The sequence below is a fragment of the Colobus angolensis genome, unplaced genomic scaffold (genome assembly GCF_000951035.1).
Source record: "Colobus angolensis palliatus isolate OR3802 unplaced genomic scaffold, Cang.pa_1.0 Scaffold17, whole genome shotgun sequence".
NCBI lineage: Eukaryota > Metazoa > Chordata > Mammalia > Primates > Cercopithecidae > Colobus > Colobus angolensis.
In genome coordinates this window covers 707,351-720,708 of record NW_012114821.1, presented here as the reverse complement: position 1 = coordinate 720,708, position 13,358 = coordinate 707,351, and the positions used below count along the sequence as shown (strand labels likewise).

At 64.4% G+C, this 13,358-nt stretch overlaps 2 protein-coding genes across 2 annotated transcripts; one reads left to right on the top strand and one right to left on the bottom strand.

Moving 5' to 3' along the window:
• The first annotated feature begins 2,019 nt into the window (after positions 1-2,019).
• ADCK5 (aarF domain containing kinase 5) lies at positions 2,020-4,575 on the top strand. The gene is made up of 12 exons (XM_011938025.1): positions 2,020-2,099; positions 2,209-2,409; positions 2,486-2,626; positions 2,710-2,823; positions 2,903-3,034; positions 3,106-3,189; positions 3,261-3,342; positions 3,413-3,491; positions 3,575-3,666; positions 3,749-4,001; positions 4,075-4,191; positions 4,284-4,575. The coding sequence occupies exons 2-12, from the start codon at positions 2,233-2,235 to the stop codon at positions 4,387-4,389; spliced, it is 1,377 nt and encodes a 458-aa protein (XP_011793415.1). The 5' UTR covers positions 2,020-2,099; positions 2,209-2,232; the 3' UTR covers positions 4,390-4,575.
• Positions 4,565-12,887, bottom strand: CPSF1 (cleavage and polyadenylation specific factor 1, 160kDa). Its single transcript, XM_011938026.1, has 36 exons — positions 12,864-12,887; positions 12,636-12,769; positions 12,403-12,483; positions 12,115-12,266; positions 11,864-12,010; positions 11,512-11,651; positions 11,319-11,435; positions 11,135-11,228; positions 10,926-11,013; positions 10,733-10,855; positions 10,597-10,648; positions 10,421-10,518; positions 10,274-10,348; positions 10,104-10,184; positions 9,925-10,014; positions 9,675-9,785; positions 9,459-9,600; positions 9,201-9,379; positions 8,991-9,127; positions 8,736-8,910; positions 8,456-8,662; positions 8,147-8,236; positions 7,904-8,047; positions 7,669-7,821; positions 6,758-6,874; positions 6,584-6,674; positions 6,415-6,499; positions 6,202-6,343; positions 5,965-6,117; positions 5,700-5,876; positions 5,556-5,622; positions 5,435-5,482; positions 5,206-5,361; positions 4,994-5,123; positions 4,779-4,917; positions 4,565-4,700 (listed from the first exon to the last, which is right to left on the bottom strand). Exons 2-36 carry the CDS (start codon positions 12,705-12,707, stop codon positions 4,653-4,655), a joined length of 4,101 nt encoding a protein of 1,366 aa, XP_011793416.1. The 5' UTR covers positions 12,708-12,769; positions 12,864-12,887; the 3' UTR covers positions 4,565-4,652.
• Between the last annotated feature and the right edge of the window lie 471 nt (positions 12,888-13,358).

The window sequence follows — 13,358 nt, the reverse complement described above, 5'->3', positions numbered from 1 at the left end:
GCGTGGTAGCAGCATCTGTAGTCCCAGCTGCTCTGGAGGCTGAGGCGGGAGAATGGCGTGAACCCGGGAGGCGGAGCTTGCAGTGAGCCGAGATCCCGCCACTCACTCCAGCCTGGGCCACAGAGCGAGACTCCGCCTCAAAAAAAAAGAGAAAGAAACCCTGGCCCGACCCACCCACCACACTCCAGGTGCTCTGCTCTTTACGGGGGCCCAGAATGGGGCCTGAGTGGGGGGTCTCCCTGGAGTGATGGGGGACACAGAGCCCACCTGGGCAGCCAGCACTGCGCATCAGGAATGACGGTGGGCCCTGTCCCCAGGCAGGGACGCGAGCTTTGCAGAACGCAGGGACGGGCCTCTGGCCATGGCAGCCTTCGAGAAGCCACTCTGACCTCAGCCTCTCCCTGTGCACCTGGGTGTGGTCTGCTCGCTGCCTGGTGCCTCATTCCAGGGCTGCCCAGCTGGTCCCCAGAGTTCCCCCAGGGCCCCCACCCTGATGTCCTCCTAACTGGGGCTAGGCCTGGGGACCCCCCTCCACCCCAGCATCCCATCCTCTTGCCTAAATCTCCCCCAGGAGCCCAGTACCTGCTCAACAGACGCCCAGCATGTCCCCCACTTCCTGCCTTAACTGGGCTCTCTTCCCTGCAGACCTTGCCTCCCCAGGCCTTGGAAACCCACCTTCCTGGTGTCCTCCTGTCTTCCTAGCGGACCTCAGTCTGCAGGTGACCTTGACCCTCCTGTGACCTCTGCTGCCTCAGCCCTGCTCCCTTGCTGCCATCCTTTCCCTTCACAGACAGCCTTGGAACCCCATCTTTCCAGGGGACACCACCATCCATACTGTCCCCTACCCCATCTCACCCTTGAGGGTGGCAGGGAGTGAGGGTGGCATGGACACAGGCTGCCCATTCTGCACATCTTTTTTTGGTTTTTGAGTCTCGCTCTGTTGCCAGGCTGGAGTGTGGTGGTGCGATTTCAGCTCACCGCAACCACCTCCTGGCTGCAAGTGATTTTCCTGCCTCAGCCTCCCAAGTAGCTGGCACTACAGGCACGCACCACCATGCCCAACTAACTTTTGTATTTTTAGTAGAGACGGGGTTTCACCATGTTGGTCAGGATGGTTTCAATCTCTTGACTTTGTGATCTGCCTGCCTTGGCCTCCCAAAGTGCTAGAATTACAGGTGTGAGCCACCGCGCCCAGCCTCTTTTTTTTTTTTTTTTTTGAGACCGAGTTTCGCTCTTGTTGCCCAAGCTGGAGTGCAGTGGTGCGATCTGGGCTCACTGCGACCTCCACCTCCCAGGTTCAAGCAACTCCTGCCTTGGCCTCCCGAGTAGCTGGGATTACAGGTGTGCGCCGCTACACCTGGCTAATTTTTAGTAGAAACGGGGTTTCACCATGTTAGCCAGGCTGGTCTTGAACTCCTGGCCTCTGGTGATCCGCTCACCTCGGCCTCCCAAAGTACTGGGATTACAGGCGTGAGCCACTGCGCCTGACTGCAGATCTTTTTTGGACGGAGTCTTGCTCTGTTGCCCAGGCTGGGGTGTAGTGGTGCAATTTCAGCTTACTGCAACCTCCGCCTCATGGGCTCAAACAATCCTCCTGTCTCAGCCTCCTGAGGAGCTGGGACCACAGGTGTGCAACACCACACCTGCCTAATTTTTTGTATTTTTGGTAGAGACGGGGTTTCAACATGTTGCCCAGGCTGGTCTCGAACTCCTGAGCTCAGTTCTCCCACCACAGCCTCCCAGTGTGTTGGGATACTAGACATGAGCCACCGCACCTGGCCCTGTTCTACTGATCTTGAGCTGAGATTGACCTGCAGGGCCACAGGACACTCCATGAGCTCAGCAGTCCCCCCTGTGCTCACACGGGCCTGTGGGGCTATAGGCTGGACCCTGGCTTGGCCTCACCCTGGGGACATGAAGGGCTGGCCGGAGTGAGGCTAGACCATGAGGACTCTGACGAGAGGACCAAGCACTGGGGCCCTGAGCCTGTCCCCCTGGAGACTGAGGCCACCTCTACCCGCAGGTCTCTGAAGGTCGGCCTGCAGATCTCCCTGGACTACTGGTGGTGCACCAATGTTGTCCTTCGAGGGGTGGAAGAGGTTTGTCCCGGTGCCCTGGGCACATGGTGGTGGGCATGAGGTGGTGGGCTGGGTGGGACTGAGGAGGCAGCCACCTGTCCCCATGTGTTCTCCCCATGCCTGTGGTCAGAACAGCCCGGGCTACTTGGAGGTGATGTCTGCGTGTCACCAGAGGGCGGCTGACGCCCTGGTGGCAGGGGCCATCAGCAACGGGGGCCTCTACGTGAAGCTGGGCCAGGGGCTGTGCTCCTTCAACCACCTGCTTCCCCCCGAGTACACCCAGACCCTGCGCGTGCTGGAGGACAGGGCCCTCAAACGGGGCTTCCAGGAGGTGAGTGCTACGCTCAGGCAGAGGGAGGCGGGCTCCGGCAGTGGCCCCAGGCTGCTCTGAGCACCTGTCCTTCCAGGTGGACGAGTTGTTTCTTGAGGACTTCCAGGCCCTGCCCCATGAGCTCTTCCAGGAGTTTGACTACCAGCCAATTGCTGCCGCCAGCCTGGCACAGGTGCACAGAGCCAAGCTGCACGACGGCACCAGCGTGGCTGTGAAGGTATGTGGGGGCCACCTTGTTCAGCAGTGGACTCGGAGTGCACAGGGGACCCCATGTCCTCACCATGCCCTCGCCTGGTGCAGGTGCAATACATCGACCTGCGGGACCGCTTTGACGGGGACATCCACACCCTGGAGCTCCTGCTGCGGCTCATTGAGGTCATGCACCCCAGCTTTGGCTTCAGCTGGGTCCTCCAGGTACCGCCCTACCCCTTCCCCGACCAGCAGGAGCAAGCACGTAGGCAGAGCTGGTCCTCAACCACCATCTGGCCCCCAGGACCTGAAGGGGACCCTGGCCCAGGAGCTGGACTTCGAGAATGAGGGCCGCAACGCGGAGCGCTGTGCGCAGGAGCTGGCGCACTTCCCCTACATCGTGGTGCCCCGCGTGCACTGGGACAAGTCCAGCAAGGTGGGCTGGGCCAGGCCCTTGGGGTGGGCACAGCGCCGGGCCTGCTGAGCCCAGCCTCTTGCTCTCCCCAGCGCGTGCTCACCGCCGACTTCTGCGCCGGCTGCAAGGTCAACGACGTGGAGGCCATCAAGAGCCAGGGACTGGCGGTGAAGGACGTGAGTGCGGGGGCGGGGCGGGTCAGGGCGAGCGGGTGCTACGTCCACTGCAAGGTCTCTCCTCTCCCCAGATAGCAGAAAAGCTCATCAAGGCCTTTGCTGAGCAGATATTTTACACGGGCTTCATCCACTCGGACCCACACCCTGGCAACGGTAGGAAGTTACCCTGGGGCTAGGGGGTCTTGGGGTGGGCGCGGCGCGACCTAAGAGGCTGTATCCCTAGTTCTGGTGCGGAAAGGCCCGGACGGGAAAGCGGAGCTGGTGCTGCTGGACCACGGGCTCTACCAGTTCCTGGAGGAGAAGTGAGCGCGGGCGGGTGGGCGTGGGGCAGGGCAAGCCTCTCCTGCCACAGGGGCCTCATGGCTGCGGGCCCATCCACACCCAGGGACCGCGCAGCCCTGTGCCAGCTGTGGCGGGCCATCATCCTGCGGGACGACGCCGCCATGAGGGCGCACGCAGCCGCACTGGGGGTGCAAGGTGAGGGCGTGCGGGGGTGGCCGGGGCACCACAAGGGAGGCGGGCGGCGCGGAGCCCAGCTCAGAGCCTCCTCCCTCCCCAGACTACCTCCTGTTCTCCGAGATGCTCATGCAGCGCCCCGTGCGCCTGGGGCAGCTGTGGGGCTCACACCTACTGAGCCGCGAGGAGGCAGCCTACATGGTGGACATGGCTCGCGAGCACTTCGAGGCCATCATGGCGGTGCTCAGGGCGCTGCCGCGACCCATGCTGCTAGTACTGCGCAACATCAACACCGTGCGCGCTATCAACGTGGCCCTCGGCGCCCCCGTGGACCGCTACTTCCTTATGGCTAAGAGGTCGGTGGGCCGAGCAGGCGCCGGTGGTGGGGCTGGTGTGGGGCTGACACGGCGCTAATGCGGGTGTGTGCAGGGCCGTCCGGGGCTGGAGCCGCCTGGTGGGCGCCACGTACCGGGGAGTCTACGGCACCAGCCTCCTGCGCCATGCCAAGGTTGTCTGGGAGATGCTCAAGTTTGAAGTGGCGCTCAGGTGAGCAGCTGCGGGGCAGGTGGATGGCGGGGGCCTGCTTCCCACCCACCTGTGATCCACCTCCCCACCCACCTGTGACCTGACCCGCACAGGCTGGAGACCTTGGCCATGCGGCTGACTGCCCTCCTGGCTCGTGCTCTGGTGCACCTCAGCCTCGTGCCCCCAGCGGAGGAGCTCTACCAGTACCTGGAGACCTAGGGTGCATGGCCCGACGACCACGGCAGCCGCCTGGGGCCAGCGGGGCCCTTTACGCCTTGAGCCGACGGAGGTGGCGGGGCTGGAGGTGTGGACGCCTCAAGCCTCGTGGGCACTCGCGTTGGGGGGCTGTGACCGCAGCTGGGCCAGGAGGCCGTGTAATGACCACACACTCCTCTCAAGCAAAAATGTTTTTCCTTGTGTTTTATACAAAAATGGGGGTGGGAGGTAGTGCGGTGGTGCTGGTGGCAACGGCATCCAGGGGGCTAGAAGTGGGCGGTGACGCGGTCCGTCTCCAGCAAGTCGTCCAGGATCTGCAGGGGACAGACGGGTGGATGGGTGGGTGGGGACCCGCACGGAGGGGCGGGCGCAGACTTGGGGCGCGCACTTACTATGTCGGGCGTGGTGCCGATCTTCTTCGCCAGCTCGCTGCGCTCCATGGTGCTCAGGTACAGGTAGCGGTTGAGCAGCTCACCATCCAGCACGTTGCGCACAGCATTCTGGAGGGTGCGGCGGTCCACATGCAGCATCCTGGGGCGTGCAGGCAGGGGGGTCAGGGCAGGCTGGGGTGGAGGGGGCGCTGCACAGGGGCGGGGCCGGGGCTCACCGGAAGGCACGGGGGTTGAGGCCGGCGTGGTGCGGAAGCATGGTGGTCAGCGCGTTCTGCAGCATCAGCAGCCGCCGGTAGGTCTTCTCTTGCATGGGCAGCAGCAGCCCGATGCCACCGTCCAGGGTGGCTGGCAGTGGGGAGAGTTTCGGTGTGAGCCAGGCCAACCCTAGGGCCCCCCACCCAGACACACCTGCCCCCCCCACACTCACCAAACCACGTGATGTGCTTATTCTCCCACACGACCGACTTTTTGCTGAGCCCTTCGGTGGCCCCCCGGCACGGGGTCCTCCAGAACGTGTTCACGTGGGCACCCACGTGGAAGTCCGCCCTGCGCAGCAGGCGCATGCCCCCAAAACTCTCCTTGGCTGGACCAGAAAGGCCTTGGGTCACTATCAGGCCAGACCCAGCCCAGGCAGAGGGGGTGGAGGACGCACTCACCTTCCGGCAGGTACATGTACACCATGAGGTTGCGGTCGCGGTCAGACACTGGGGAGCAGAGGCCCAGGGTCAGCCCCGGCCACCCCCAGAGCCTCAGCTCCCCAGGGCCCTGCCCACATACCCAGAAAACCCAGCTGGGCGTTGTCCACCATGAAGTCCACGCTGTACACCTCCAGGGGCTTGGCATCCTGGGGGCGGGAAGGGGTGTCAGAGGTGCCTTGGGTGGGTACCCACCCAGACACGGGCACCACAGCCACAGGCGTACCCGCGACACCAGGCTCAGTGTCTTGCTCTCCTCTTGGTAGCGCAGCAGCGAAATGCTCTTCATGACGTCGGCTGCCAGGATGAAGTTCTTGACGCTGATCATCTGGTGGATGTACAGCTGCGTGTCGATGAAGGCCATGCCTGTCAGCTCACTGGCCCGCAGGCTCCACAGGAAAATCTGGGGGTGGAGGGAAGGCTGAGCGGGGGCAGATGCTGAGCCAGGTGGGAGTGAGGCGGGGGGCACACGCCAGGTGGGACTGGCACACCTTCTGGCCGATGGCTGACACCAGGTGGCCGTTGCAGTGGCAAAGGGCAGTCACAGGCCCCTTCTGCTCCTTCTCATAAAGGACTTTGAACTTGTTCTTGGTCAAGGGCTGGCCGGGCTCAGGCACCACCTCAATCACATCCATGATCAAGATCTGGAGGGTATGGGGATGGCTGTAAGGATGGCATAGGGGCTGCCAGGGGCTGCCTGCTCCCGCCCCCACCCACTGGCCCCTTACCCGCCCTCGGCACGTGACCTCCTCCCCCTGCATGAGGCAGGTCCCAGCGGCCACGTAGCCTTTGAGGCCCGACACAGTCTCCTCGCTTCGCAGCGACACTGTCTTCATGCAGGTCACATGCTCCCACTCCTGCAGCTCGATCCTGTAGGGGCCAGGGGCCTCAGGATGCTGCCCCAGGGGCCTTGGGCAGCCCCCACCCCGGCCCAGCCTCACCTGGCGTTGGGAATAGCCTCCCAGCTGACTGGGGAGATGAGCTGGATGGAGAAGGCCTCCTGCTGGGGGTGGATGTACCGCTCATCTGTGGGGACCAAGGGTGACAATCAGGGTGGGGCTTCCCCAAGATGGGGCTGAGGATGGGGGAGCGTGGTGTGGGCGTCACCACCTCTCTCGATGGTCTCAAACTCCTTCTCCTCGCCAGTCATGCGTGGGATGCGGGCACACGGCGTGTTGGTGCTGGTGGCTACCGCATACACCTGTGGGTTAGTGGGGGGGTCACACACCAGTGGTCAGGCCCAGAAGGTCCCTGGTGGGGCGGGGGTGGGGGTGGGGGGCAGACCTTGGACTCCACGTGGTAAGCCACATAGTGGGCCGTGCAGCGCAGCGGGATCTTCCTGACAGGCCATGGGGCATCATAGGACAGATAGGCAGGCAGGACACTGATCCTCAGCTCGCCCTGTGGTGGAGGCACAGGGTCAGGGGATCCAGGGCTAGCCAAGGGCAGGGGCAGGCAGGCCCAGGCCGCCAAGAGCCCTGGGATGTTGCCCTCAGCTCTTCGGGAGCAGGGGTGGGTGAGAGGCAGCTGTGTCCAGGAAAGGTCCTGGAATGGGGCTGCCACTCAGCCTCTGGGGCTCCTGTCCATTTTCCCAGGCTCAGCTAGGACTAGGGATGTTGGCCACAGGGGAGGGGAAAGCTAGGCCAGGAGGGCACTGGAGGCTGCAGACAAAGAGTCCACAGACTGCCATGCTGGGGACTGAAAAGCAGGCAGAGGGAGCCAGGGCTGCCCTCTTTCACGGACAGTCCTGAGTCCTCAGGTGCCCGGGAAGCACTCACCGCATCCCAGTCAGGGCCTCAAGTGACCTGGAGTGTTGTGGTGGCTTAAATGGGGAACCAGGATCAGAAGGCATGTGCACCCTCCCAAAGTCACAGAAGAGCCAGGGGGCAGAGCTAGCGCTCAAGTCAGCTCTCCTGAGAACTGCAGAGGCCGGGCCCTGTGAGGGCTTGCCCAGCTAGCCAGCAGAGCAGTGGCGGGGACCCCAGGGGCTGCAGCCCCAACTCGAACCACCCCTTTCCAGACCTCTGGCGCACCAAGCCCCAGGTTCCAGCTCCTCAGCCTCAACCCCATCGCCCTCTGGACACTCCTTCCTGGTCCTCAGGTTGGAGCCAATGATCCCTTCTCCTGTTCCCTCCCCCTCAGCCCCCAGCTGGGGCAGCATCGGCCAGTGCTGCTGGGAACCGGCCAGGCCCCACCTGTCTGTTGAAGTACAGGAAGCCGCGGGGACAGTTGACATTGTGGAATGGAGCGAAAGAGTCGACGGGGCCATCGATGGCCATGGGGTGCAGCCGCAGAGCCCCTCGGCCAGTCACCAGCAGCCAGTGAGGGGAGGGGCCGCAGATGAACACCTAGGGGCAGGCACTGTCAGGATGCTGTGGATAAGGCCACATCTCCCTTCCACCATAGTCCCCTGCAAAGGTGCTGGCCTACCCCTGAGTAGCCATAAATATCCTCGAAGTAGCGGAAACGTGCCACGCGGCCCCGGGCCCCGGCCCCCTCCTCCGTGCCGCCACCTTCTGCTTTCTTCTTGGATGGCTTTGGCTTCTTCTCACGGAAGTTGATATTGTGAGGGACCTGGGGGGGGAACCATGCAGGTCCTCCAGGGGCTCGCGGTCTGAAACCCATCCCTTGTGCTGCACCCACCCCACGCCCCTGCAGTCCAGCCACTGGCACCTTCTTAAAGCGGACTTTGAGATTGCCCTGGCCGAGCTGAGAGTCGTGGGGAAAGGCCTCGTAGATGAGCAGCTCCTGGTCCACATGCACCTGGCAGGGTGAGGCAGGGCAGTGGGGGAGATGGGGCGGGGCCGTGGGAAGGGGCGGGACCGTGGGGGGGCCAGGCGGGGCCGTGGGAGGATGGGATGGGCCATGGGAAGAGGTGGGCTGTGGGTAAGGGCAGGGCTGTGGGGAAGATGGGGCGGAGCCATGGGAAGGGGCAGGGCCATGGGGAAGACGGGAAGGGGAGGCCAGGTCAGGCGTTCTCACCAGCAGGTAGGGCCTGCTCTGGCGGCTGCCCAGTGCCACCAGCAGCACCTCCTTGACGAGGGGCAGCTCCCCCTGGCGCGTGGCCTCCTCCCTGCGGGCCTCGCCCTGTGTGGTGGGCTGTCCAAAGGAGCTGTCCACGAGGACCCGCTGCCCCACAGGGAAGTTCTTCACCAGGAACACCAGCCGCCAGTCAGGGAGCTGGTAGATCTGCGGGGTGGGCAGCAGTCAGTGGAGGCACGCAGGCAGAGCCGGCTGTGCCACAGCGCAGGGCACCACCTACCTCCATGGTGCCATTCTCCCGCACCAGCAGGCACCAGTGGGTGGGCTCTGCCCGGAAGGGTGCAGGGTCCCGGTCAGCAGGGGGTTGGCTGCTTCTTCGGGCCTCCTCCTTGCTGGGGCTGAAGAGGGAGCCCGAATCCCCATACAGCATCTCCTCCTCGTCATCCACGGTGGGGCTGGGGGCAGCAGAGAGTCACAGGCAGCCTGCCAGCCACAGGGACCCAAGCCCCTACCTGTGCCCCTGGCCCCCACGCACCTAGTCTCCGAGCCCAGGCCCTCGGCCTCCGAGCCGATGCGGCCTCCCAGCTCGTCACGGCCCCCGCCCAGGCGGCTCTCAGTGGTGAACATGCCGCTGAGGTCTCGGTACAGGCACAGCGTGATGACCTTGGACTGCTGCGGGGAGAGGGGTGGGCTCAGCGGTGGACAGGGGGCGGGGATGGGCGGACGCCGGGAATGAGGGGCCTACATGGTGCAGCGGAGGCTTGTGCAGCGCCAGGCGGTGGTGGCGGCCACCATAGGAGTCACTTTTCAGCAGGAACATGGTGACGTGGCCCTCGGCACTCATGATGACCACATAGGGGTCGGCCACGGCGCACTGCACGATGGGGGCGCCCAGGTCCACGGGGATGAAGTGCAGCTGATTCACTGTGGGCATGGGGCAGTCAGCACGTGCCTCCCCAGGGCTCACCCCCTGCCCCATCCCCCACCATCCCTACCCACCTACCTCCTTCCAGCAGGCGGATGCCCAGCGGTGACACTTGGACGATGTAGCGGTTGTCCCCGATGTTCCCAGCAAAGACCGTGGGGCCCTGCGTGGCAAAGCCACTGGTGTCCAGCTCCATGATCTCCTGCCCCGTCTGCAGAATCTGTGGGCAACAGCTGTGAGGGAGGCACCCCCCGAAGGGGACCCCAGCCCCAGGTCCCAGGCCCTGCCCCTCACCATGGTTGAGTCTTCCCGGCTCAGAATCAGGAATCCATGTCTACGGCCGTCATCGTCTGCTTCAGGGCTTCTGGGTTCCTGCTCTGTGCCCTCCCCCTTGGGATTGTCCTCCTGTCAGGGCCAAAGGGGAGCAGTCTGGGAGCCACAGTCCAGTGAGGGCAGGCACGCAGATGCGACCTGGGACCCCCAGTCCACAAGAAGGCAGTGCCGGTCCCATCCCAGAGCCTCCCTGCAGCGGGCTCACACCTACCTCCTCCTTACGCACCGGGGCGATGACTGTCCACATGTCGTAGCAGCCGGGAAGCTCAAAGGTGGTCACCACCTGGGGCCGGATGCTCTTCTAGAATTGGTGATGGGGTGGGGGTGTGATGGGGGTGTGAGCCCACCCAGGTCCCACCAGGAGGCGCCTGCCCCTGCCTGCCCACACACCTGCAGCACTGACAAAGCCCCGTTCTTCCCATGGCCAGAGCAAACCACGATCTCCAGGTCCGGCTCAGGGCTGTTCTGAAACTGCATAGGACTCAGGGGTGAGGACTATGCCCCCCACCGCCACTCACACTCCAGCTCCTGCCCACAGCCCCGACCACAACCCTGGGCACCTCTTCAGAGAGGAAGGCAGGCTCGCCCATGGCAGCATTGGCGCAGGGTCCGATGTTAAGGATGCTGTCACACACCTGCGGCACAGCGAAAGTCAGGGGCCGCTGGGGGCACTGGCTGGGATGGGGGCACTGCTGCCTCAATCTCACCTCAAAGGAATAGGTGGCCAGCTGTGTGCCCGACTGGGCCTCGCTGCCGTACACTTCAATCTCATCCACCTCGTCCTGCGGCACCGATTTACCCCCAGCTGCACACAGAGAGCTCACCTGAGCACAGCGCTGGGTCACCTGGCCCCGCTCCCGACCAGCCCTGGCCCGGCCCTCACCTGACCAGCTGGTCGTCGCGTCCACTCGCTTCTTCTTTGAGGGAGGCTCTTCCTGTGAGGCAGGAGGGGCACTGAGTGGCATGCCACGGCGGTGCCCACATGAAGGGTGGTGGCCCGATGGGCCTAGGAAACCCACCTTGTCGGCAGCCTCACGGACAGCACTGGCCGGGGGCTCCTGCAGCTTCTCTGTGTACTTGAGGAGGAGGGAGTTGCCCAGGCGAGAACCCAGGAACAGGTACCCGGGCTCCATGGTGACCATCTGAGGGAGGGCAGGTGGGTGAGGGCGGGACCAGGCCTGGACCCAGAGCCAACCCCCAGTCCCAACTCACGCTGGTGGTGAGGACACTGGCGGCCGCCTTGTCAAAGTGGAACGCTCGGACACTGCGCATGCCGTCGGTGATGAGGGTCAGCACGTAGCTGGGGGCAGGGAGAATTCTGAGTCGGGGACGGGGACCTGGGGGAGTGAAGGGGGCCAGGAGACCCTAGGGGACTTGGGGGGATGGTGAGGGCACAGTTCATGGGCAGGGGAGGGGCTCACATCTCGCCGCCCTTGAGGGAGATGACCATCTTGTCATAGGAGATGAAGGTGGCCTGGGCGCAGTCCAGGGTGATGCGCACACCCTCCTGGGTGCCTGTGGGGTGGGTGGTCAGGCCGACTGGGCAGGCCCAAGCCATCCCTGGCCCCACCCCAGCCATCCCTGGCCCCACCCCAGCCACCCCACACTCACGTAGCGGGAAAGCTGTGGTGCCTGTGGTGAGGCTGTTGAGAGCCACACCGTACGGGGGGACGCTCTGGTTCAGGTACAACAGCGAGTTGACGGCAAAGACCACCACCCCACCTGGAGGTGGACACAGGCTGGTGGGCAGGCTCAGTGCTCCCTCCACACACCCCCCATCCACTCCCAGGATACTCACCTATGGGCTTGGGCACAGCCAGAGCCTGGGTGCAGTCAAAGGGCAAGCTGGTGAGGGACCAGATGACGGGGTGCACCTTCTGCGTGATGTTCAGTGAGATGGCCACGATGGAGCACGTATCCTGCCGCACGGCCACGCGCCTGGGGATGCCAGTGAGTCAGCCAAGGGCCTCACCTCCCTGCAGAGATCCAGGCCCCGCTCCCCACGGAGCAAGCCCCGCCCCCAAGCCCCACCCACACCCCATAATCCCTGCTCCAAACCCCACAAACCCCACCCATGCCCCATGAGCCCCGCCCCAGGCAAAGGCAGCTGGGGGGCTCACAGCGCAGAGGGGCCTCCTTAGGGGGCTCACCCAGGCCAGGTCTGGTTGGGCTCGAACAGGATGAGCAGGGTGGGCTCGTAGTAGCCGTGCAAGAACTGCAGGTCGATGATGTTGAGCAGCTTCTCGTCTAGGGCCCGGACATCGATGATGTAGCTGGGCAGGAAGCTGGACCTCTGCCTGGGGGGCCAGGGGCTTCAGCAGGAGAGGAGGGGTGCGGGGAGGCGAGCCTGGGCTCTGGGGCCCCCCACCCGAGCACCACAGCCTGCTCAGCTGGCACTCACCCCTCACCCACAAGCCCCTCCTGCTCCTCGGCCAGGCTCTCCCTGCGGAAGGGCAAGACCACCAGTCGCGTGCCGTAGACAAGCATGGCTGCGCAGCGCCCATCGGGGTCCACCCGCACTCGCGGCGTGTGTACATTCTGCACAAACCCATCCTGGGGGCAGAGGGGGTATCAGCCAGGCTCAGCATAGGAGACCCCAAGGGAAGCACTTGGGGCAATAGAATCCAGCTGCAGGGGGAGGGAGGGTGGCTGGGCTGGGGCCTGGGTCAGGGCGTGAGCATGGCCCTACCCGAAGCTCAGGCTCCTCAAAGTAGTGCAGCGACAGGGTCTTCAGGTCATGGGTACCCGGGTCGTATTCCACCACAGACAGCTGGGGTCAGAGGGCACAGCCGTGGCTGCCGACTGCCTGTCCTGACAGTGTCACCCCCGGCAACCAACAGCTGTGCCCAGGCCCACCCCACCAGGCCCTGGCACCCACTCCCATGACTTGGCCAGGCCCACCCCGCCAAGCCTACCACTCACCTTGGCATCCTTGAAGCTTAGGAGCAGGGCATCCCGCTTGGCTCCTGCCAGCTGCACGCTGGCCATGGACATGACGTTGCCAAAGAAAGAGAAGGAGGCAGCGAGCTCGAGCTTCTCCCGGTGGGCCTTCCCCTCTAGGGGAGACGCCAGGGCTCAGGGTCAGGGCCCAGCCATGCCTGGCACCTGCACTGGCACCCGCACAGCCCCAAGCCACCCCACCACACTCACCTGCGCTCCTGTCATTCTTGGTCAGAGCCTGGAGCGGGGAGAAAGAGAGGGCAGTGAGGGGCCACATCTGGCAGCTCACCTCATCCAGGGAATGAGAAAAAACCACCAAGGCTGGCCCCTGCCTCCTGGGAGCTCTGCCCAACCCTCTCTGCAGCAGGGAGGGAGGGAGGGACGGAGCAGACCAGGGGCTTCTGGAGACAGCTGTGCACACCCCCCTACAGCGACCCCCGTTCATGCTCTCACACCCACGGCGCAGCCCCGGCACAGGCCCCTCCCCAGGAAGCCCCTACCTCACGGCTCCCTAGCAGCCAGGCCCTGTGAGGCAAGTACTCAGGGTCAGGGTGCACTGTCTCTGCATCTGCACACCCCCAAACCTGCCTGATTGCACACTCACAGCAGCCCAGCACCGGCCCCGGGTCCGAATGTCACAGGATAGGAAGCCAGAGCCAAGGGGTACCTGTAGCTACTGATCCTTGTGCCTGTTAGAGAGGAGGA

What these genes read in the sequence shown, in the direction of transcription:
- ADCK5 (XM_011938025.1), top strand. Translation starts at nt 2,233, where the DNA reads ATGTCTGCGTGTCACCAGAGGGCGGCTGACGCCCTGGTGGCAGGGGCC. An exon ending in GCACCAGCGTGGCTGTGAAG is followed by an intron (nt 2,627 to 2,709) that starts GTATGTGGGGGC and finishes CGCCTGGTGCAG; the next exon opens with GTGCAATACATCGACCTGCG. An exon ending in TACTTCCTTATGGCTAAGAG is followed by an intron (nt 4,002 to 4,074) that starts GTCGGTGGGCCG and finishes GGGTGTGTGCAG; the next exon opens with GGCCGTCCGGGGCTGGAGCC.
- CPSF1 (XM_011938026.1), bottom strand. Translation starts at nt 12,707, where the DNA reads ATGTCCATGGCCAGCGTGCAGCTGGCAGGAGCCAAGCGGGATGCCCTG. An exon ending in GGGCTTTGTCAGTGCTGCAG is followed by an intron (nt 10,015 to 10,103) that starts GTGTGTGGGCAG and finishes CACCAATTCTAG; the next exon opens with AAGAGCATCCGGCCCCAGGT. An exon ending in GCCGGGAAGACTCAACCATG is followed by an intron (nt 9,601 to 9,674) that starts GTGAGGGGCAGG and finishes TGTTGCCCACAG; the next exon opens with ATTCTGCAGACGGGGCAGGA.